Here is a 22,781-nt window from a genome sequence, read left to right as displayed (position 1 = left end):
CCATGGAAACTTCTTTTAATTCCATGCACATCTGGCTAAAATTACCTAACCGCAAAGTCTGGCAACTCATGAAAAAATATGTCCAAGAGGAAACAAAAAAAATACGAGTCGCAACTCGTGTCAAGTTTCTCTCCACTTGATACCAACTCAATTGCTTATTTTAGGCTATCAATCGTGATAGAAAGCGCGTAGGTTGCAGTGAAGCTGCGATTGATTCATTGATTTTTCACCAGCCCGTTGTCATCCTCGAATATGACGTTACCAATTAGTCAGTCCTTCGTGCCTTATGCCTATTTTCCTATAGGTACTACCTACCTATAGCCGAGTGAACGCGTGTAAGACCAATAACAATAAGGAAAACGTAAACACATCTTTTGTAGGTACATAACGTCACTTTTACCATCTGAGTTTGACGTACATTCCAGTTTTTATGATTGAAATGACATGTGATTTGAAATAGCTAAAGAAAATACTCGCTAAAACTAGTGGAGCGTTAGATAATAGGTTCCCATTGGTTTAAAATTCAGAATGCGTATTATAGTCGCGGTTTTTATTAGGATTCCGTAGCCAAATGGCAAAAAACGGAACCCTTATAGATTCGTCATGTCTGTCTGTCTGTCCGTCCGTCCGTCCGTATGTCACAGCCACTTTTCTCTGAAACTATAAGAACTATACTGTTGAAACTTGGTAAGTAGATGTATTCTGTGAACCGCATTAAGATTTTCACACAAAAATAGAAAAAAAAACAATAAATTTCCAAAAGGCCCATTAATTGGCGTTTATGATCTTTGCAAAAGATCAACATTTATGTCACCCATTAATATTGAGGTTTCTAATATATATTTTTTCTAAACTGAATAGTTTGCGCGAGAGACACTTCCAAAGTGGTAAAATGTGTGTCCCCCCCTGTAACTTCTAAAATAAGAGAACGATAAAACTGAAAAAAATATATGATGTAATGCAAACATGCAAACTTCCACCGAAAATTGGTTTGAACGAGATCTAGTAAGTAGTTTTTTTTAATACGTCATAAATCGTAAACCGCAATTTACCTTTCACTCACGTTTCACATAAAAAATACATTGTTAAAATTATGTAATATACGGAACCCTCGGTGCGCGAGTCCGACTCGCACTTGGCCGGTTTTTATTATTACATGACAAACGATAACTAGTTAAATCACAATAATGATAACTAGATAGACACACTAAGTTAAAGTATGAATTTTCTCAAATGATTTTTACGCCTAAGACCCTAATCTGGTAAACAAAAGCCATTGTTTTTTAAGCGAGCGGTGGGCTACCGTGTCTGAGCGCGTGCCAAAGCAACAATGTCGTTTAAAAAGCGGCTGTATCGTGGTGGTTTTAAGGTTCAAATTTCAAATCTATGTACTTGTAAAGCCTGACCAGGAATATATGATCATTGTCAAGAGGGCGCTATTATTCTCATTTATATGGCAACAGTTCAGTATAGTCTGAACAATGTGGATTGGCAACTCGTTTGACTTACATATACTTTTATTCACCGATATCAAAATCAGAACCCGTTTATTTGGTGTCTACACTTTTTTTTTATAGTCGGTACTTCTTTTTTGCCGTATAAAATTCATGTATTTTCTTACGTATCAGATATAGGTAAAAATCGTCTAATTGCATCTTCTTTTTTATTTTTGGTTTGCATAAAACCTAAGGAGGTACAACCTTCTCTCGTAATCCGCGTAATCGATGCCTCCGGTTTACCTAGAAATTTATATAAATTTACATATATGTATTTAATTTAGTCGTAACATACCAGATGGTGTAACTACTATTAGCCACACCATCAGCTTAGCTCAGCTCTATAGTTGAAAAAATATTTCGTCTATCATGTTACTCCATTCTGGGCCTACATCCAAAATTGGATCACCAAAAGGCCACCATGTTGTTGATGATGGTCATGTTACTAGGTAAATATTATGTAACCTTACATAGGTTCTGCTACATTGTCAATTAACAAGATTGATCGTCTCCAAAGCCCATAGTAAATATTTTTCAAAACTCATTTTTGTTACTGTGTTTCCTCGCTTGTATAATATAACACGACAATAACTAAGTCGTAATAACCAGACTATAATGACATTTTGATTTGTTTACCTATCAGCTCTGATGTTAATTTGGAAATGTTTCGGAGCGAAATAGTTTAATTTCCCGAACTGTTCTTTTCCAGCAGTTTATTATGTACATTATTAACAATGTTCCGCTCCTGACTATGTATAGTTTTGGGCATTTTTGTTATTTATTATTTAATATTCAACACTTAAGCATTATTCAAGTAAACCGCCACAATGACACTGACAGCAGTGACAAGCTATCATTAAAATTATTGCCAGTGTAAGAGATTAGTTCCAATGAAATTCCGCAACATGGCGCATGATCATATATTTCTGGTCCGGCTTTAACATGTTTTGGTAATGTATAGGACCATCGACCACCTCAATGAAGGCGAGCGCTCATATTATTACATAGATTTGAACCTTAAAACTACAACGATACGGCCGCTTTTTAATTAAACGACATTGTTCCTTTGGCACGCGCTTAGACACGGTAGCGGTAGCCCACCGCTCGCACAAAAGAATCGATGGTTTTTGTTTAACAAATTAGGGTCTTAGGCGTAAAAATCGTTTGAGAAAATTCATACTATAAATAAAGAGTAGACTTCAGTAGACTTACCAATAGACCATCGTGTTTAGTTCATAGGCCACAGGAAAAAAATTGTTACATAACTTCATAACTACAACCTTACCTACCTAGGTATTTATTCAATACTGACCATTCAAAGGTGATTCAAAGTAAAGAATAAAGGCATGTGCTATCCATCGTATTTGCATAACGTCACGTGGGGTTAACCCATTTGTGTTCAGCACTGTTGTTCACAAGACTGACTGAGCACGCCGCCTTTTCGGATAACCTTTCAACTAATAAGTAATGTGAGAATTCTGAGATCAGTCACTTAGTGGTGTGCCGTGTGGTGTGCCTGAGATGATTGCGTTTAGTAAATAATGGAAAACAGCCCTCTAACTATTTATTTTCTCGGCAAGCCCACCCAGCGCGAGCTGTTAAACGACTAAGTATAACCTGATACCTCGAGATCTGTAACAACTATGCGTATTGGGTGTCACTTTCCACTGGTTCCCTTTATTTGCTAGCGCATTGCTCTTAAGCCGAGTCCAGACGGCTGTAACGTGTAATGTAATCCATCGTGTAATGTAACACTAACTTTGCGTGTGGACGGCACTACGAGCCAGGGGCGTAGCTAGAGGATGGCGCCCGGGGCAGTCACCAAATTTGCGCCCCCTGACGACTGACAAAAGTTTCCCTCCTGCTGCCTATTGCCCATTTTGGCGCCCCCCCCCCCTTGGATGGCGCCCGGGGCACTTGCCCCCTCTGCCCCCCCCCTAGTTACGCCACTGCTACGAGCATTACATGTAACGCTCGTGCCGGATCCATCGCCTGTCGTTTCTTAGCGCGCGTCCACACATTGACGCTATATTACACGTAATCTTACATTACACGTTACACCCGTCTGGATCCGTCTTTAAAGGAATAACCGCTCTGAACCCGTTGCCGCTTCCGTGCTCACAGATGTTCCCTTGAATGCACCCGGATGCGCCACTAGCCAACTGACGCTAACGAAAAATCATTCCTACTCCTATTATTTGCTTTAGGCAGTCATGTGTATTTTACCTCTTATTTTAACTCAAATTCCGACCTTCAAAATTGTTACTTTTAAGTCAGAAGGTTACAACCTGCGCTGCGCAAGACCCTAGGAGGACGCAGTGACTGTAGCGAGCTTGCAAGGAGACAAGAAAAACTTTTCCTATATAGAAAAACCTTGGGTTTTGACTGAATTTCACCACCATATATAAAATGTTTGTCAGGAATGGAAGTTCGATGCAACAAATGTATATCTTTAGCGGTTGGAAACTACGTAGCTGTTTTACGGTCTAGTTTTCAAGGGAGTCTTGTATTATGACGAGTATTTGACACTGCCAAGTGCAGGACAAGTCTGCCTTATCAAGCTGTTTCTAATCGGGTGCCACACAATCTAATTAAGGATCACGGTAGATAGACCTCGTCGGTGATGGAGTAACCGTGATGGAGTCGGTGATGGAACATTGCATGATCGAAACTGCACAAGATCGGGATACGTGGAAAAATGAAGGCCTTTGCTTAACAGTGGGACACGCTATAAACCTATACTTTCTCCTTGAAGTAGGGGTGTTACAAGCTTACAAATAGTTTGTAGAGAAAAATCATCGGCTTTAGCGATGTGACAGAGAGTAATGGGGATCGTGATAAATCCGTGGATTCCTGGTTGAATCTACCGCTATTTATTATATTACTTTTAGCGATATGCACAGGAAAGGCAAATGTACTTATCATATATTAAAACAATAGTAAAATTAAAATTACAAAATTTCCTGAATTACAGGGAAGATTAAATTCACTTTTATAACTTTCTCTAAAAGTCTGTACTGTGCGTAGTGCAAACAACCATTACGGTTCTATAGGTTGTTTAAATAAATAAATACTCTATTTAATTTGTATTGAGGTATGAAAATCGTGGATTAAAACTTGTAGTACCAACCAATAGCGGTCAACCATTTCATGGTCAAAGTTTATAAAGAACTGTGCCATGAACATTGAACAACTACATAGTTCCAGTTAATTAAAGACGTTATATAATTATTATAAAGAAACCATAAGTAGTAGTTCATATCGCTTATCTAATCGCTTTCATTCTACTTAACCAGACTGGAAAGATTACGATCGTTTGTGTATGGGTTCTTAGGTACTCTCCTAATATGCACGATAGTCACGTCTGCTTATAATGGAAACATTTGTGAAGTAATAGTTCTGAGATACCGTTGATCTGTAGGTATAACAAAACACTATTTCTGAACTTTGTAATGCAGTGAAACCTGGATAAATTGAATCCCGTAGAACAGGTTTTTAGAATAAATATATAACGTTTTACTATGTCAGCAGAGTAACAAAACTACCTAAGTCAAATAACCAAATCATCAAAACTATAATCCATTCTATTTGAAGAGCTATTTTTTAATAGAGGTTGTATAAAATTACACAAACTTGTGTTACTATAGTTTTGTAACTGTTCATTTATAGCTGACAAACGTTAACGTATACTGACATCAGTTCAGTCGTACTCGTGCCGTACGTAAAAACTACAATAAAAACATAAGAGGTCTCTTTCCAATTACAAAACATTCGAATACGGCCTTAGGTCACTAGCATGTTCTCTTATTCACAGTATTTGCGATACATTATAAACAGTCTGTTTCACTAGTAGAAAATAAAAACAAAAACCGACCAAGTGCGAGTCGGACTCGCGTTCCAAGGGTTCCGTACATTACACAATTTAAACAATGTATTTTTTATGTGAAACGTGAGTTACGTAAGTGAAATGTCTTTAAAAACCCGTAGGGGTCGGATCAAAAACCAAGTAATTAAGTCCGACTCGCGCTTGACTGCACATTTCTAATAGGTTTTCCTGTACTCTATAGGTAAAGATCTATTTTGTGTATTTTTTTTTCAAAATGTTAGACCCAGTAGTTTCGGAGAGAAAGGGGGGGGGGGGGGGGGAATGGTAATTTTTTGTCTATTTTCTTGAATAACTTCTAAATTGGTTATCCTAAAATTATAAAAAAAAATTATCTGAGATTCCCACAATGACCTCTTTCATTTGATATGTAACACGATATAGTATGAAAAACTTTATTTTTTAATTTTCTCATTTACCCCCCAAAAGTGGCCTCCATGTCTAAAATTCATTTGTTTACGTTACATGTCCGTGTTTGGGTCACAAATTTACATACGTATACCAAATTTCAACTTAATTGGTCCAGTAGTTTCGGAGAAAATAGGCTGTGACAGACGGACAGATAGACAGACGCAAGAGTGATCCTATAATGGTTCCGTTTTTTCCTTTTGAGGTACGGAACCCTAAAAATAGCACTATATTAATTTTAGGTTTTTTATTACGTATTTTTAAACAGTTTACATAATTATTATGTTAAAATGTTTTTTGAGTTTTAAATACAATACGTTTTTTGCAAAAAAAAATTTTTGGTACAAGCTTTTATCGCTGACTGTACTTTTCTTTCCACAGGCAACTAAAACTCATCGAGACAATTCTAAAAACTACAAACACAATTAGGTTGCGTTGCTTTATCACAGAGTTCCTATGGCCATCTCCTGTCTCCATCATCAGATCAGCTCGATGGTACCATAATATTGCATTGTCACCCGACTTACATATGTATGCAAATTTTCAGCTTCATCGGAAACCGGGAAGTGGGTCAAATTTACTAGCAAGCTTTGACCCGTACAAACATAGATAGGTATAAATACATAAATATATATATATATATATAGTCCTCCACATCGATTTCGATGACGGCGACCTCAACAATCAAGGTTTCTCCCTCTCATGAGCTCTTATGTGGCTGGCCAGGCCAAACTTGCTCTTAAAAACTCTTTTACACTCACGACAGTAGAGTTGACCGGCCGCATTGTACGTATACACGTAGGAGGGCTTAGGTCTTTCCTTGCGCAATTGCCGTTTTACATCTAACGTCGTGAGGCGGTTTTCCTAAAAAAAAATCTTCGAAATACATAAATACATTGCAAGTTAAATAATAGTAGTTTATCTGACTGCTACATAATTAAAGGACTCAAAATACGAGTGTGGGTTTATGAAACGAATGAAATGAGTTTCATAAAAGGATCACACGAGTAATTTAATTCCTAATTATGTGCAGTATACACTGCTTTATTTACATCAATATCATCAACAAAACAAAGTAATTTAATTTTATACTTAAAAAACTAATTAAACGTCAAATGGCGGTAATGCAAACTTTGTCGCGCATGTCACGCATCCGTAGTTTTTTTATTCGGGGGCCGACTGCTATTTCGTTCGACATCCAGTAACATGCGAAATTTGACAAAATTGTTTGCAATTGACACTTCATTTCGAATAAAACGTTATCTCCACTGATATTAAAATAGAATAGAGGCCAAATCACATTTCTTTCTTTCTCAGAGATGTACTTTTGAATGTAATTAAGATATCGGTATATCGATAGCGTAAAGTTAAAATTACGATGCAACCACAGGTACAGGTTTGTTAATTTAGGCCGTTAGCTTATCGTTTCTAAATTTATTATAGGGAGGTTATGATATTGATGTAGATAAAAGCTTGTAAAAACTTAAGTTAGCGTTAGTCCAAAATTCGGAACAGAATTGGTATTTAATTGTTTAAATTTAAAGAAATTTTGCATTTATCCAGGTCCTACTTATCTAGGTTACACTCTTACACTGTCTCAATCTAGGCCAGCGAGCTTTAACGATATTCTATAATAATGTGTAATTTGCAGGACGCTCCATTTATTCCAGCCTGTCCGGCAAAGAAAATAGATAGTATAGAGAGTTAGGTATTGTCATAGTAAATTTTGTAGTCACAGTAAATTTACTGCCATCTATCGACACGCGATTAAAACTAAAAATAAAAATGTGTGTTCCAACCACTAACTTTAAGATGATGAGATTGTTAAAGAAAATAAACATTTTTTTTTTTTGAAATGTATAAAAATGAAATAAAACTATGAAAACGGATTATATCGCGTATATTGAATTTATAATACATCCCGACGTTTCGAACTCTTTACAGCGTTCGTGGTCAACGGGTGACTGAGGAAAAATTACAAAATGCAAAAATACCCACATACTAAAATAATGAACAATCATAGACTACAAACTTTAAGGCTGGTTGTACATGCAAAATCGGTTCATAAGGCTAGTTATACACTATAATTATTCTTCAGATATATATATATACGCGATAAAAAACTATGCCGGCTCCAACCCTACACCACGGACCCGAGAAGATTTAATTCCCTCCTAAATTGTAGGAGGGTATCCCAATATGGGACCGGCAACAAACTCGGCGGGACACATCTTTTCAAAACATCAGAATGTCCAGCATCATCCAACACTACGGTCTCACAGTCTATGTCTCGCTTGCTCCTTTATCAGGTGGACTACAGGATCCCAAGCTGGTGGTAGAGAAAAGCCATCTTCCCTATTAAAGTTTGGATATTTCTTAATCTCAATGGCCTCGCGCAGCATTCTGGGTATGTAACGCTTCTCCTTGGCAAGAACCAGAGGCTTATCAAACTTGATTGAGTGATTGGCTTTATCCATGACATGCTCACAGACAGCAGACCTAGGTCGACGGTGCTTGACATCAGCTATGTGTTCCTTCACCCGAGTGGAAATGCTCCGTTTCGTCTGCCCGACATATGATAGGCCACACTCACAGTCCAGCCTGTACACTCCTGCAGTCTGTAGAGGGGTATTGCATTTTACAGGCCTCAGGAATTGTGACATCTTCTTCATTGGCTTGAAATATGTTTTTATAGAAGCACGCTTCAAGATGTGGCTGATCCTGTCCGTGACCCCCCTGACAAAAGGCAGAATGGCAGGCCTGCGCTCAACTGTGGGGATCTTAATGTGGGACCTCTGGTTGACCCGCGGTATCCTGAGCTCGTTTGCCTGGAGCGCGCGCCTGGCATGCTGGAGCTCCGCGGCCAGATGCTGGTCATCACATATCCTCTGGGCTCTCTGAAACAAAGATTTGCCTACTGTAACAAGTTGACTGGGATGGTGATGCGATTTGCCATTTAAGTACCTATCAGTATGAGTAGGTTTCCTATACACAGTGCGACCTAGGGTGTTATCAGGATTTCTTTTTACCAATACATCTAAGAAGGGGAGAGAACAGTCTTTTTCCAACTCCATAGTAAATTTTATTTTGCTATGGATGGAATTTAGGTGATCCAAGAAAGTTGAAACACTACTTTTTGGAAGTATAGTAAAAGTGTCATCTACGTATCTTTTAAATATCTTCGGTCGCACAGGAGCCAATGAGAGTGCCCTCTCCTCGAAGTCCTCCATAAAGATAGAGAGAGAGGAGAGGGCACTCTCATTGGCTCCTGTGCGACCGAAGATATTTAAAAGATACGTAGATGACACTTTTACTATACTTCCAAAAAGTAGTGTTTCAACTTTCTTGGATCACCTAAATTCCATCCATAGCAAAATAAAATTTACTATGGAGTTGGAAAAAGACTGTTCTCTCCCCTTCTTAGATGTATTGGTAAAAAGAAATCCTGATAACACCCTAGGTCGCACTGTGTATAGGAAACCTACTCATACTGATAGGTACTTAAATGGCAAATCGCATCACCATCCCAGTCAACTTGTTACAGTAGGCAAATCTTTGTTTCAGAGAGCCCAGAGGATATGTGATGACCAGCATCTGGCCGCGGAGCTCCAGCATGCCAGGCGCGCGCTCCAGGCAAACGAGCTCAGGATACCGCGGGTCAACCAGAGGTCCCACATTAAGATCCCCACAGTTGAGCGCAGGCCTGCCATTCTGCCTTTTGTCAGGGGGGTCACGGACAGGATCAGCCACATCTTGAAGCGTGCTTCTATAAAAACATATTTCAAGCCAATGAAGAAGATGTCACAATTCCTGAGGCCTGTAAAATGCAATACCCCTCTACAGACTGCAGGAGTGTACAGGCTGGACTGTGAGTGTGGCCTATCATATGTCGGGCAGACGAAACGGAGCATTTCCACTCGGGTGAAGGAACACATAGCTGATGTCAAGCACCGTCGACCTAGGTCTGCTGTCTGTGAGCATGTCATGGATAAAGCCAATCACTCAATCAAGTTTGATAAGCCTCTGGTTCTTGCTAAGGAGAAGCGTTACATACCCAGAATGCTGCGCGAGGCCATTGAGATTAAGAAATATCCAAACTTTAATAGGGAAGATGGCTTTTCTCTACCACCAGCTTGGGATCCTGTAGTCCACCTGATAAAGGAGCAAGCGAGACATAGACTGTGAGACCGTAGTGTTGGATGATGCTGGACATTCTGATGTTTTGAAAAGATGTGTCCCGCCGAGTTTGTTGCCGGTCCCATATTGGGATACCCTCCTACAATTTAGGAGGGAATTAAATCTTCTCGGGTCCGTGGTGTAGGGTTGGAGCCGGCATAGTTTTTTATCGCGTATATATATATATCTGAAGAATAATTATAGTGTATAACTAGCCTTATGAACCGATTTTGCATGTACAACCAGCCTTAAAGTTTGTAGTCTATGATTGTTCATTATTTTAGTATGTGGGTATTTTTGCATTTTGTAATTTTTCCTCAGTCACCCGTTGACCACGAACGCTGTAAAGAGTTCGAAACGTCGGGATGTATTATAAATTCAATATACGCGATATAATCCGTTTTCATAGTTTTATTTCATGAGTAACTATCGCGGTAACCGAAGACAATATTATGTATAAAAATATCAAAAAATTTATATATATATACAATTTTAACACATATCAGTGAAAGAACATTCTTTCACTGATATGTGTTAAAATTGTTAAATATCAAACGTTGTCGTCAACACCATCTGGCCGAGTATAGGCTAAAGGTGTGGCGCCATCTATTCGAGTATACCTTTTTCTTGATATTCCGAGGCACGTCCTATCTGAGACTCCTTTTGTGACTTTACTTATCTTATACGGAGTTACATGTATATATCTTTGGTGTGCGGTAAGCGAGCGTAAATTGCATGTTACGACCATCTGCCGACTTGCATAACCGCCTAACGCTACATTGAATTGCAATTACAATACCAATTTGTTTACTTGATGCGGTACGCGTGTACGAGTATTGTTTACTAATTAGCTGAAAAAGCTATTGACTAGCTTAATTAGCTGAAGAAGCTGTCGATTATCGAAATTGTTTGAAAAGTCAGTGTGAGTACTGTGAGTTTCTATAGTATACTGCTGTTACGCTTTAAGTAACTAACTTAAATCCGAAATATCGCTAAATATCGACTATATGTGACGTTCCAAGTCTAAAGGGTCCTTTTCTTATGCACATGGAGCGTGAAACTCCACATATATTCATTTGCTTTAAGGCGAGATTGTGGTGAAAAGTCAAAGCCAAAACCTACTTATACTTACTTATTTTGAAACTTGGCAATATAACGCTTGCGATCATTAATTAGTGTGCATCTGAGCGTGGTCTTTAAAATGCGTGGGTATAAAAAGAGTTGCGCAATTAGCTTGAGGGATAATCAAAAGTAGAGATGTGCCGATTAACTTTGACGCATACTTACGAGTCAAATTCAAAGTAGCTCAGCGAGCTATGGAAAGGGCTATGCTCGGAGTTTTTCTGAGGGATCGTTTTCGTAATGATTAGCAAACTAAAGTGGCAGTGGGCCGGTCATATTAGCCGTAGAACCGATAACCGTTGGGGTAGACGAGTTCTCGAGTGGAGACCGCGTATCGGCAAACGTAGCGTAGGACGCCCTCAAACGGAGCGATGGAGCGATGACCTTCGCAAGGTGGCTGGCAAGAGCTGGATCAGAGTTGCCGCAAATCGTGCTCAATGGCGTGCAATAGGAGAGGCCTATGTCCAGCAGTGGACGAGTGTGATGATGATGATACTTACGAGTACATTTGGTCAGTATACGTTGGGTCTTTCTCTCGTCAAACTGTGTAATAGACCGAATTGTTTCGGTTCAGCCATTATAGCAACGCCAACAATGTGCTCTGTGACCTGACTGCGGCTCTAAAGGGGTTACCTCAAGGAGATTGGCACCGTCGAATCTTAAAACAGAGAACAATCAAAAGGAGAGCCACCCTGAGCTCAGCCAGATAATAGGATTAGACTGCAAAACTATATCTCTACCATAATATGCTGTATCTTTTAGCGCGACTTGTACCATCCCACTAACCCGGGTTTAGCCGGTTAAACCTGGAGTTACCATGGTTACCAGTACAATTTCACACTGGGTTAGCGGCTTAACCGGTTAACCCGGGTTAGTGGGATGGTGCAAGTGGCGCTTAGAGAACCTTTTAAAATCACTGGCGAAGGTTTGCGTACCCCAGTTTGAGAACAACTACACATAAGAAAACATTTTAATTCAAGCTGAAATTGATACGCTTAGCTTGAGCTTCACATTCGCTTAGTCAATTAAAAATATGAAATTCAAGTGCAAAAACATAAAAGTAATATCTGCATACACGTACGGGGTTCGAACCCCGATCGTCGCTGTACCACCTGTTTCTAAGCGGCTGTTTGCCAACTGTCCCACTATAGGATATACGTAAGTCGGTGAAATTAGGCTACTTATTCTCAAGAAATAATTTAAGCAAAACAGAGCTGTGATGGAAAAATCTTACACTTTTTTCGCTTAGCACCCATCCACCACGCGGAGCGGCACAGGATCGGTCGGAGTGGCGAGCCTTGGGGGAGGCCTATGTCCAGCAGTGGACGTCTATCGGCTGACATGATGATGATGATGATGACCCATCCACCAACCGTCCGATAAGGAACTTCGTTCCAAAAACTATGCCTAAAGTGCAGCATACTGAATAATTACCGAATGTTCGGCGCACCTCTAATCAAAAGGTCTACTCTTCAGCTTTCTCTATTGGACGTGGGATGCCGTAGGTTGGTTACTTGGATGCATAAATTGGCACGAGAGCCGCGTGGGACGCGGATGCCAGATAGTACCACTGTCGACAAACTTAACTGACCGATCGTGAATCTTACTTGAACGAGATAAGGTCTACCAATGGTAAATTAACTGAGTTTTTGTTAGTACAGGAGTCAACGCACCGCACCGCACCTCCCTTCTTGTTTAACGTTAATCAGCCGAATTACGGTCATGGGGCTCAAACTGTTGACTTCTAAATCTTAAGCCAGGTCTTGAGTGGCCTCTTTATATTCAAGTAAACACCAGTACCTTGCGCGGCGTTACATTGATAACGCTCCCCACCATAGAAATCCGTTAGATAGGATGGCGGCGAACTACGTGTGATGTGGAAGGGTTCTGGATTTTCCCCAGGCTACCACCCCCCCACACAGGGTCTAATTACCCCTAGAGGAATAGAGCCCAAGTTAGGTTCAAAAAAAAAGAAACCGGTGCCTTCCTAGATAATTTCGTGATTTATCTGTCGGTCTTCCATATTGACGTGCAACGGAAATAGAAAATGTTATCGAAAAATCCAATGTAACTATGTGTTTGCCTGTAACCTTTTTACTTTAAAATTTCTGAACCGGTCTTGATCAAATTTGACATGTAGGTGTAGAAAGTCGTAGGAAGCTAGGGAGTTTTGTAAATCTGCCCTCTGGAGATTCAGGGACACAGACTAATACCAATTATGGGATTGCCCTAGCCCTAGTCGTTGAAAATGAATCCGATATGATAGAATGGTGTTTCCTTGTTGAAATAAAAAGAGTCGCCAAACCAAAGCCAACGAACCTAAAGGATAAATATTTCAACAACTTGAATTATACTCATACAGTGTTAAAAACAGACGCAGCGTCTCACGAGTAACCATTTGAACTTCCAGGCGGAACTGAAAATTTAATATCCGGCGCTAGTCCGTCTATACGACCACAGACAATAGATGCACCACTTGACTCGAGTGTTCTTAACTCGATTGCTTTGCCTCTGCGCGGCACGAATTAGCTTTAATTTGTGGTGTCATGCCATGGGACGTCTTCCGATTTATCGGTGTATAGAGAGCACTGACCTGCATGCACTCGACAGACAGACATATCCGCATTTTTTTATATATACATCTACCTTGAACGAGGGACGGACAGAGTGAATGCCCGTGTGGTTTATTTATCCTGGGCTTTTCTTCCGTCTGATATAAATAGCGTATGTATTTCTGCTTATCTTTTACTACTGACCTGCCGCTTCGCAAGTTTACTAGCACTAAAACTACAAAAATAGACCAATTAAATCTTTAGTACGTAGCCTTTGGTGACGAGTGAAGAGTCTTACATATTTGCCTTATGTTTGAGCAATTTGGCTTATAGTTTTGTTATAAAACACAAGCGATGCGAAGGATAGGGTTTATTTCGGTTGTTGTAGAAAGTCTGTGTTATATTAAATACTGGCTGGATACCTTGTACATGTAAACGACTAAAACTATCTGTAAACATACGAGTGCCGAGTATGATAACGTTACTACTTAACACTAGGTGACAAACGTTTGCTCCATTTCATGACAAATGAAGTTTATGAAGTCAAAGTATGTGCAAAAACAACGATCGAGCTATCAGGTTCATGAAGAAATTGGAATAGATTACGATATTTAGATACGGTCGCGATAACGGTATCAGCAGGGATGTCATTCTACTCGCTAACCGAGTTTGGGCGTTTCACAGATCTAGGCGATCCAGCACCAGCGTGTTCTCTGATTACGTATAGTGGTTAAAGACCTCGAGGTTAATTTTTATACTGCTTTTTCTGAGGTTTCGATTTGCGCGCTCTTAAGAACAATATTATCAACACACTACAAGACGCACCTACTTCACTCTTATCGGCTGGATTGTGTCATTCTCTGCATAAAACTTTTGTTTACAAACCTTTTAGTTTCACATCGAATGTTTGTTTACTTTGGTGGCATTCAATCGATTATTCGTGATGTAAGACGCGGTTTCATTGAATCTTTGATAATAAAAACCGGTCGTACACATAAGTATAGTAAAACTAATATCTCTTAGGTATTTATTTTGATATTGGTTATATCATATGACTAACAGCTATACGCTTACATCAGAAAATTCTAAAAGATATTGGACCGTTGAAAAGCTTTCTACTTTTTTCAAGGAATAAAGCACGTGTAAAATTGACACTCAGAAAATAAATTAGCAAATTATAAATTATATATGATGATGGTATTTATTTAGATATTGGTTATATCATATAACTAACAGCTATACGCTTACATCAGAAAATTCTAAAAGATATTGGACCGTTGAAAAGCTTTCTACTTTTTTCAAGGAATAAAGCACGTGTAAAATTGACTATCAGAAAATAAATTCTTCTTCTTCCTCGCGTTATCCCGGCATTTTGCCACGGCTCCTGGGAGCCTGGGGTCCGCTTGACAACTAATCCTAAGAATTGACGTAGGCACTAGTTTTTACGAAAGCGACTGCCATCTGACCTTCCAACCCAGAGGGTGAACTAGGCCTTGTTAGAATCAGTCCGGTTTCCTCACGATGTTTTCCTTCACCGAAAAGCGACTGGTAAATATCAAATGATATTTCGTACATAAGTTCCGAAAAACTCATTGGTACGAGCCGGGGTTTGAACCCGCGACCTCCGGATTGAAAGTCGCACACTCTTACCGCTAGGCCACCAGCGCTTCAGCTATCAGAAAATAAATTAGCAAATTATAAATTATATATGATCTTTCCTAGACCTAAAGGCGACCAAGTTCCTTTAATATTCATTAAGTTCTCGATCAGATTTAATTGGCAGATCACAGCAACAAAGAATCATAAAAATAATGGTTTCAAAGAAACATATATGTTGATTTAAAAAAAATGGCCCAATTTTAGTATAAACATTAGGATTATTAATATTTGCAATATCTTAAAGGTGCAAAATTCTCCAATAGGCCATTTTGACTGAAACACCAATCAGAAGCGAGCCAAACCGTGATGTCACCATTCCATGACATTTTTCTTTGAGCAGCATAGACAACCTCATTGACCGTAACCCATTTTACCCATACATCAACATCAGTAGTATTAGTGGTATTAGTACCTTCCCTCCCTGTCTGTATGTATAATTACTTATACGTGTCCCACAATGAGGAAACGCCTGTTAGGTGCAAGTAACAACATTGTATAGGGCTTGACAGCACGTGCGGTGCAGCCGAATTAATCGCCAGCTGATTTCAACGCCCGCTCGAAATAGACTGCCATGCGGGGCGTTTTCGGGCACATGCACCGTTGTTGACAGAGTTGAGTGATTATTTATGAATCTTATTGCAGCGAGATAGGATTTACCAATGGTCAATAAAGTGTGTTGCTGTTAGTTAGGTCTGTATTCCCACTGCTTACTGAGAGCAGGTGTGCGTTCAATCACAAACCAGTGTGCCATTTACTGTTTCGATATGCATACGTAAATATACTAAACTATTGAAGATATCGAAAAACTTGACTAAATTAAACTTGTAACTAATTAAATTAACTTTCATTTTATATTGTACTATATGCCTAAATTAACATATTACCAGTAACTATACGTTACTGCCTGCAACATAAATATGCGAGGCACGGATTTCATGATTTCATTTTCATTTTCAAGTGGCCATGTCGCTAAGATATAATTTCCGAAATATAATAGAAAAACCGAAAAATGGGACCTTCAAACCCCCCTCTCGCCCCGGCTCAAGTGTCAAGTCGAAACAAAGTTACGGAGTCAAAAATTGTGTTGCAAGCATTTTCCTCTATACCTTCTAATTGCTTGGCCTAAATGCACATATCATACGTATAAATATGTATATATCTATCATTGGTGGAAATTATAAACCAACGGGGTTGAAACTAGCTCTAGCCTAACTAATAAATATTACACTCACGACAGGACAGGTTGTTGTCTGTAGTCTAAGAAATATACTGATCTAAGAGAAAATATACCTAAGTCACGTCCGCGCTATAACTTATTTATACGTTTTTCCAGACAATGTCCCTCGGCACTATTGACGCCGCTGCTGAGGATAATCCTCGACGACGTCCGCGTGGCGTCCAAGAAACAACCCGCAGAGTTTGGATACAAAGCCGACGAGTCTGGTGAGTTTTGGCACCATATATTATGTACCTATAATAATGACAACGTCTCGGCGGCGGCGATTTTTAGTTGGTTGTAGTTTTTTTTTGGTAGAATTTGATAAAATTTGGTAAGTTTGAAGAACTCCTCATTCTGGACGGAATAAATACGAAATCCTAAATTTAGGTCAATTATGTAGTTATTTCATTATTGAACCGGTGTTGTGCGCAAGAGTTACTAGCTGACGGCGGGAAGGCTGCGACACCAGTTCGGATGGGTACGTGAAAAGAATACCTGTCTCGTCTAAACACGATTGTGATTTGTAACCTATTGCAATACCCTCAGAATATCTACAAGACTGAATTTCCCAGCCAACTAATCCGTTGAGTCACGCGTTATACCTGCGATAACGACGTTCACATACGCAGATAAAACTCAAAATTTATGCGGCGGCATTATTCATAGCAATAAAATTAAGCAAATTTGTTTAACTTCGCTAAAGATTCCCTGAACTTGCTGTTAGACGATATTGTGGTGACTGGCAATGGAGTGCAAGAACACAATAGGAGGCTCGAGGCGGTGCTTCATAAGTTACAGGAAGCGGGATTGCGAGTGAATAAAAACAAATGTAAATTTGCTGCCAGGAGTGTGCAGTTTTTAGGTTTTATGATTGACGAATTTGGTATTCATCCTTGCGAGGAGAAGATTAATGAGATTGAAAAGACGCCTGCACCTCGTAATGTGAAAGAGCTTCAAGCATTCCTGGGGCTGATAAATTTTTATGATAGATTTTTGCCACACAAAGCGTCGATTTCTGAGCCATTGTACAGATTACTTGACAAAGACGCGAAATGGAAATGGGGAAAAGAACATCAAAATTCATTTGAGAAGCTAAGGAAAATGCTTTCCAGTAAAGATACTCTGGTGCATTATGACATAAAAAAGAAACTTATTTTATCTTGTGACGCGTCACAGTACGGACTGGGAGCAGTGTTAGAACACGAGATGGCTGATGGAAGTATCAGACCCGTAATGTTTGCCTCGAGAACCATGAACACACATGAACGTAATTATGCACAAATAGACAAGGAAGCAGCTGCTATAATATTTGGCTTGAAGAAATTTCATCAGTTTATAAGTGGTCGAAGAGTGATTATCAAGACAGATCATAAGCCTTTGTTGGGGATATTCGATTCAAAGAAACCTATACCCAACATTATATCACCTAGGATGTTACGGTGGGCACTCCTACTGAACTCTTACGACTATGAAATACAATATGTCCAGGGGAAAAAAATTGGAAACGCAGATGCCCTCAGTCGATGGCCGGGTCCACCAGGTACGCAAACGCCGGAAGAGGATTTTTTAGGAATTCTACTAATAGAGGAGACACCCATTGAATTGGAGTTTTCTGCCATAGAAGTGGCCAACTTGACAAAAAAGGATAAGTGTCTCAGTAAAATATTATATTGGATACGTAACGGATGGCCTGGGAAGAGTAATGACGAGTACAAGGTTTACTGGCAAAAGCGAGACGAGTTTTCCATGTATAAAGATTGCATTTTATGGGGAAATAGAGTGGTTATACCAGAGAAGATGCGAGGAAAAGTGCTGGAGGAGCTGCATATGAATCACGACGGTATTGTGATCACAAAGGCTATGGCGAGAAGCTATTTTTGGTGGCCTGCGATGGATAAGCAAATTGAAGACATGGTGAAGAGCTGTAACGTGTGTGCAGAAAATCGAAATATGCCATCTAAAGTTACCCATCATTGGATAAAGCCAGATAAAGCATGGTCTAGACTACATATGGATTACGCTGGGCCATTTCAAGGAAAGATATTTTTAATTGTAATTGACGCTTATTCTAAGTGGCCAGAGGTCAAGATCGTACCAGATATGAGTAGCTCTACGTTAATAAGAATATTGCGGGATGTTTTTGCAGAACAAGGTCTTCCTGATGTACTTGTAAGTGATAATGGAAGAAGTTTTGTTTCAGAGGAGTTCCGTAAATACTTAGAATCCCAAGGGATCAGACAAGTCCTGTCCGCCCCTTACCACCCTGCGACCAACGGTCAAGCGGAAAGAACGGTGCAGACAGTGAAGGCTAAATTAAGGAAAATAACATCTGGACCATGGGAAGTGAGATTACCAGCGATACTGTATGGTTTACGTACCACACCAAACAGCGTCAATGATAAAACTCCGGCTGAGCTCCTGAACAATTAAACCCCCTGTCTTTCAGATGTGTTGATAAGGAAAAAGTAATAGAGAAGAATAGTGAGACAAAGAACAGGGAGTTTAATACTGGACAGTCAGTGTACGTAAAGAACTACTGCGGTGGACCACGCTGGTTGAAAGGGACGGTGGAAAAGCGACTAGGGGTCTGCAGATACTTAGTGAAATGGAACGATAAGATGTTAGTACGACACATCAATCAAATGCTCGGTTGCGGGGGGGAAGGACAACAGAAGGTCCCTGAGGTAACCGATGATGCTACGGATGACGATGACGAGGATACCCGAGTTGCGATACCTTCGCCTCATCGTTGGGCGGATATCATAGGGGTGTCCGGACCCCAGGACATCACGATACACGGAAACCCACACACAGCTAATAAATTAGCTTTCTTTTTACTATCATCTTCAATATCACCTGCCTGCAGACAAAAAGTAAACCGCTCTATGTAATTTTTCCAGCAGCCAAGCGCCACATCAAACTCCCCAAACTTGATGCCCATTTTGCACAGTGATACCTACTTTTATGCGTTTTTCACTCAAATCACACACTTTACACTGTAATTGCACACTATTGTCCTAGTTTTTCTCGTCGCCACTAATATAACTCACAGTTTAGGGGTCCAGACACTGGCATGGGTCAGGTTCGCGTTGACAGACTGACTTTTCACAACTACCCCACTTTGTACCCAAATGTCAAAACCTACCCCCATTGTCTATACATAACAGTAGTGAAATCATTAATTCGGAGAACCTTTTACTGCGTTGCGTATCTAGATTCTAGATGGCATGAGATATGAGAATATCTTGTTACACAGCTGCAGACTTGTTTGCGTTTATTAAATAAATTTATGTATTGCAACTATTCCTTTTGGTAATCTATCATCAAAATGGCAAACCGGCCAAGTGCGAGTCGGACTCGCGCACGAAGGGTTCCGTATTATTACGCAAAAACGGCAAAAAAATCAAGTTTGTTGTATTCAATTATTTTATTGCCAGGGCTTCTTGTAGAAATTACTTGCTTGAATCCAGATTGAGCGCTTACTTTTCCAGGGGACATTCTCTTGATATGAAACTTGGATGAATGGGAATTCCACTTATGTCCATACATTTGTACATGATCTACTCCAATATAAACATTTTACTCGACTGCGTCTTAACCAGAAAGTAGGGTAATGGGTTTCAGTACTGATGATTCTCTACACCCTGAAGCCCAGGATACTGGAAGGATTTCTTTAAATGACGTATCGGTAGATTCCTCTTGACGTTCACAACCTGTTTCTACACTCGGTTTATTAAAGAAAAAACAATACAGCCGACCTGAGAGAATGCTGAAAGTGAAATCATATTGTTCCTTCCAGTGTCTATGATGTGTGGTATATTTTTAGAATCGCCTCAAAAAGTCCTTTCATATGACACCACACACGACAGGATCCCATACAAAAACAGATTTTTTAGGAACTGCGGCCAAACGGCTAAACTGTACATCGATTTGCGGTTTTTTTAGGCGTATACCTTACACTAATACAAAGGCAACTGATCATAAACGATAGCTTGTCATGAAATAAGCCAATGTTCCTTCAAAACTAATCGAACAGCGACTGGTTCCGATTCTTCCAACCTGATGCTATTAAACTTGTTTCTCATGTAGCTGTCAACGGCTCCCGTCACTCGAGACCGCACGCAGGAACTAAATGATTTCGGCTCTGGTAACGTTTGATTGAAGTTCATAAGTGTATCTTCTGTAGGTACTTAAATAGTATTAAGTGCTCTGTGTCGATATCGTCAAGTCGTGAGGAAGTTCCAGGTCGATGTGGAGGCGCAGTCAAAACTATGAGATGTGTGTGAAACACGTAAGATAAATTTTGGTAAGCTCGGTTACATGAGCTAACCCGGGTTGCACTTGACAGTGAAATCAGGGCTCGATCTAAATATAGTTCAGGAGAAAATCAATACTTCACTGCAACTGAATTTCCGTGAATTGTAGCCCTGATATCGCGCGGCGCAACAGGCGGTTGCATACAGCTCTGCCGGTTTTCGTTATGAAAAGCGTTATGTCTTCTGAAAAACCATGTGTTGTAAGAAGAGAGTTGGAAGCTCTTCTGTATCTGAACTTTGTTTATGAAACTTTTGTATTTCATATAATTTTTTGTATTGAAATTTATGGCCGTTGTTGGTTTCCTGCTGCTATAGATTAGTGGCATCATGAGTCAAGTGGCATTTCGTGTAAGTTGTGTAGCAACATTAGTCAGGACTGCAGATTAGTCTTTCTGAGACGTAATAGTTAGAACATTCAAGACAACATAGCACGAGAATTTTTATTTACTTCTACATGTCCGTAATTGGTGTTCCTGTCGCCTCCTTCATAATATTTGAATGTATGTTCTGAAATGATTTATTTACTTTAAGACACGGGTCTCCTTGTTGCTTAAGTTTTGATAAGCATAAAAATCATGTACCTATAAAATATTGGTATAACGGGTCAAGTGTCTAAAATGATCTATACACGCTCACATTCTCGACAAAAAAGTTGTGTTCAAATCATTTAGAACACCTCGCCCATTTACCAACTTCTGCTGCGGAGTGCAAACGCAGTTCTTAAGGCTTTCACTAAACTGTCTGTCACCGTTAAAGCATTTGCTAAAGTTTAATGGTTTTCATAGTACACTAATGGTTGACGTTAGTCAGCTCGTAATTGGGTCAAAATTCTTTTCGTTGTCTTGTTTCTGACCACTCTGTCACGCTTCTATTTTTGCCTTTTATCAAAGAAATAAAAATCATTGAGTGCTATTGCATGTCTTTCTAGCTGTAGATTAAAATTCTCTTGTGAATTTTTTTAAACTGGATTTCACCCTCAAGCTCCACTCCGTCACATTTTTTGGGGACAAAAAACAGGACAACAATAAGAATTTTGACCCAATTGTGATTGGCGCAACTGGCCCTTATTCTTTACCTTTACATTTTCAGTATACGTAGCCCTCCGCCTAATGCAAGCCGTGACCGCCCGCGTCAACGGTGTATGCCTCCGCTACCTGGACAACTCGCGGCTGGACTCGCTGCCGCCGCCGCCCGCGCCGCACCTGCAGGAGCTGCGCACGGTGTCGGCGGCCACCAAAAACTCCAGGCGCGTCATGGAGGACAGACACGTCGAGATCGGGAACTTGGAGGCGCTGTTCGGTATTGAGGTGAGTCAGTGGTTCTACCTGGACAACTCGCGGCTGGACTCGCTGCCGCTGCCGTCCGCGCCGCACCTGCAGGAGCTGCGCACGGTGTCGACGGCCACCAAGAACTCCAGGCGCGACATGGAGGACATACACGTCGAGATCGGCAACTTGGAGGCGCTGTTCGGTATTGAGGTGAGTTAGTGTTTCAACCTGAATAGCTTGTGGCTGGACTCGCTATTAAAAGGGCAAGACAAAGCATAATACATATAACACTAAAACAAGTATGAAGAGATTATAGCGACGATCAATTCTGTGCGATTATTCCACGCTACGCTTCTGCGGTCGCCACCGCACACATAACATTTATAGTCAAGCACGTTTTCCTGCTTTGCATACCTTGATGCATCATTCTCGCACTTGTATATACGTGATACCGTTTTGACCCATTTGACTCTTTGTCACTTAAACGTAGGTACGTGTACTTTGTACTTGTTTGTAAATAAAAATGTCTTTTGGAGGACAATAATACATTCGAGTTTACGGATAGCACAATAGCATTGATAACAAATGGTTTCGTTCACTCCATCTATGGTGATTGTAAGATTTTTATTACCATTTTCACTAGTCTATTATAATAAAGTGTCAAAACGACGGGCCTAAAATT

The 22,781-nt window shown here is 40.0% G+C and overlaps 1 protein-coding gene across 1 annotated transcript in view; it reads left to right on the top strand.

The window, feature by feature from the left end:
• LOC134742320 (uncharacterized) overlaps nucleotides 1–22,781 on the top strand; it is a 111,090-nt gene that overhangs the window by 3,700 nt on the left and 84,609 nt on the right. Inside the window, exons 2-3 of the mRNA XM_063675370.1 lie at nucleotides 16,630–16,739; nucleotides 21,921–22,138. Of these exons, the coding sequence (XP_063531440.1) occupies nucleotides 16,630–16,739; nucleotides 21,921–22,138 (328 nt within the window). The remainder of the gene's footprint in view (nucleotides 1–16,629; nucleotides 16,740–21,920; nucleotides 22,139–22,781) is intronic.

This window comes from Cydia strobilella, chromosome 6 (genome assembly GCF_947568885.1).
Source record: "Cydia strobilella chromosome 6, ilCydStro3.1, whole genome shotgun sequence".
NCBI classification, from domain to species: Eukaryota; Metazoa; Arthropoda; class Insecta; order Lepidoptera; family Tortricidae; genus Cydia; species Cydia strobilella.
This window is presented reverse-complemented; position numbering and strand designations above follow the sequence as displayed.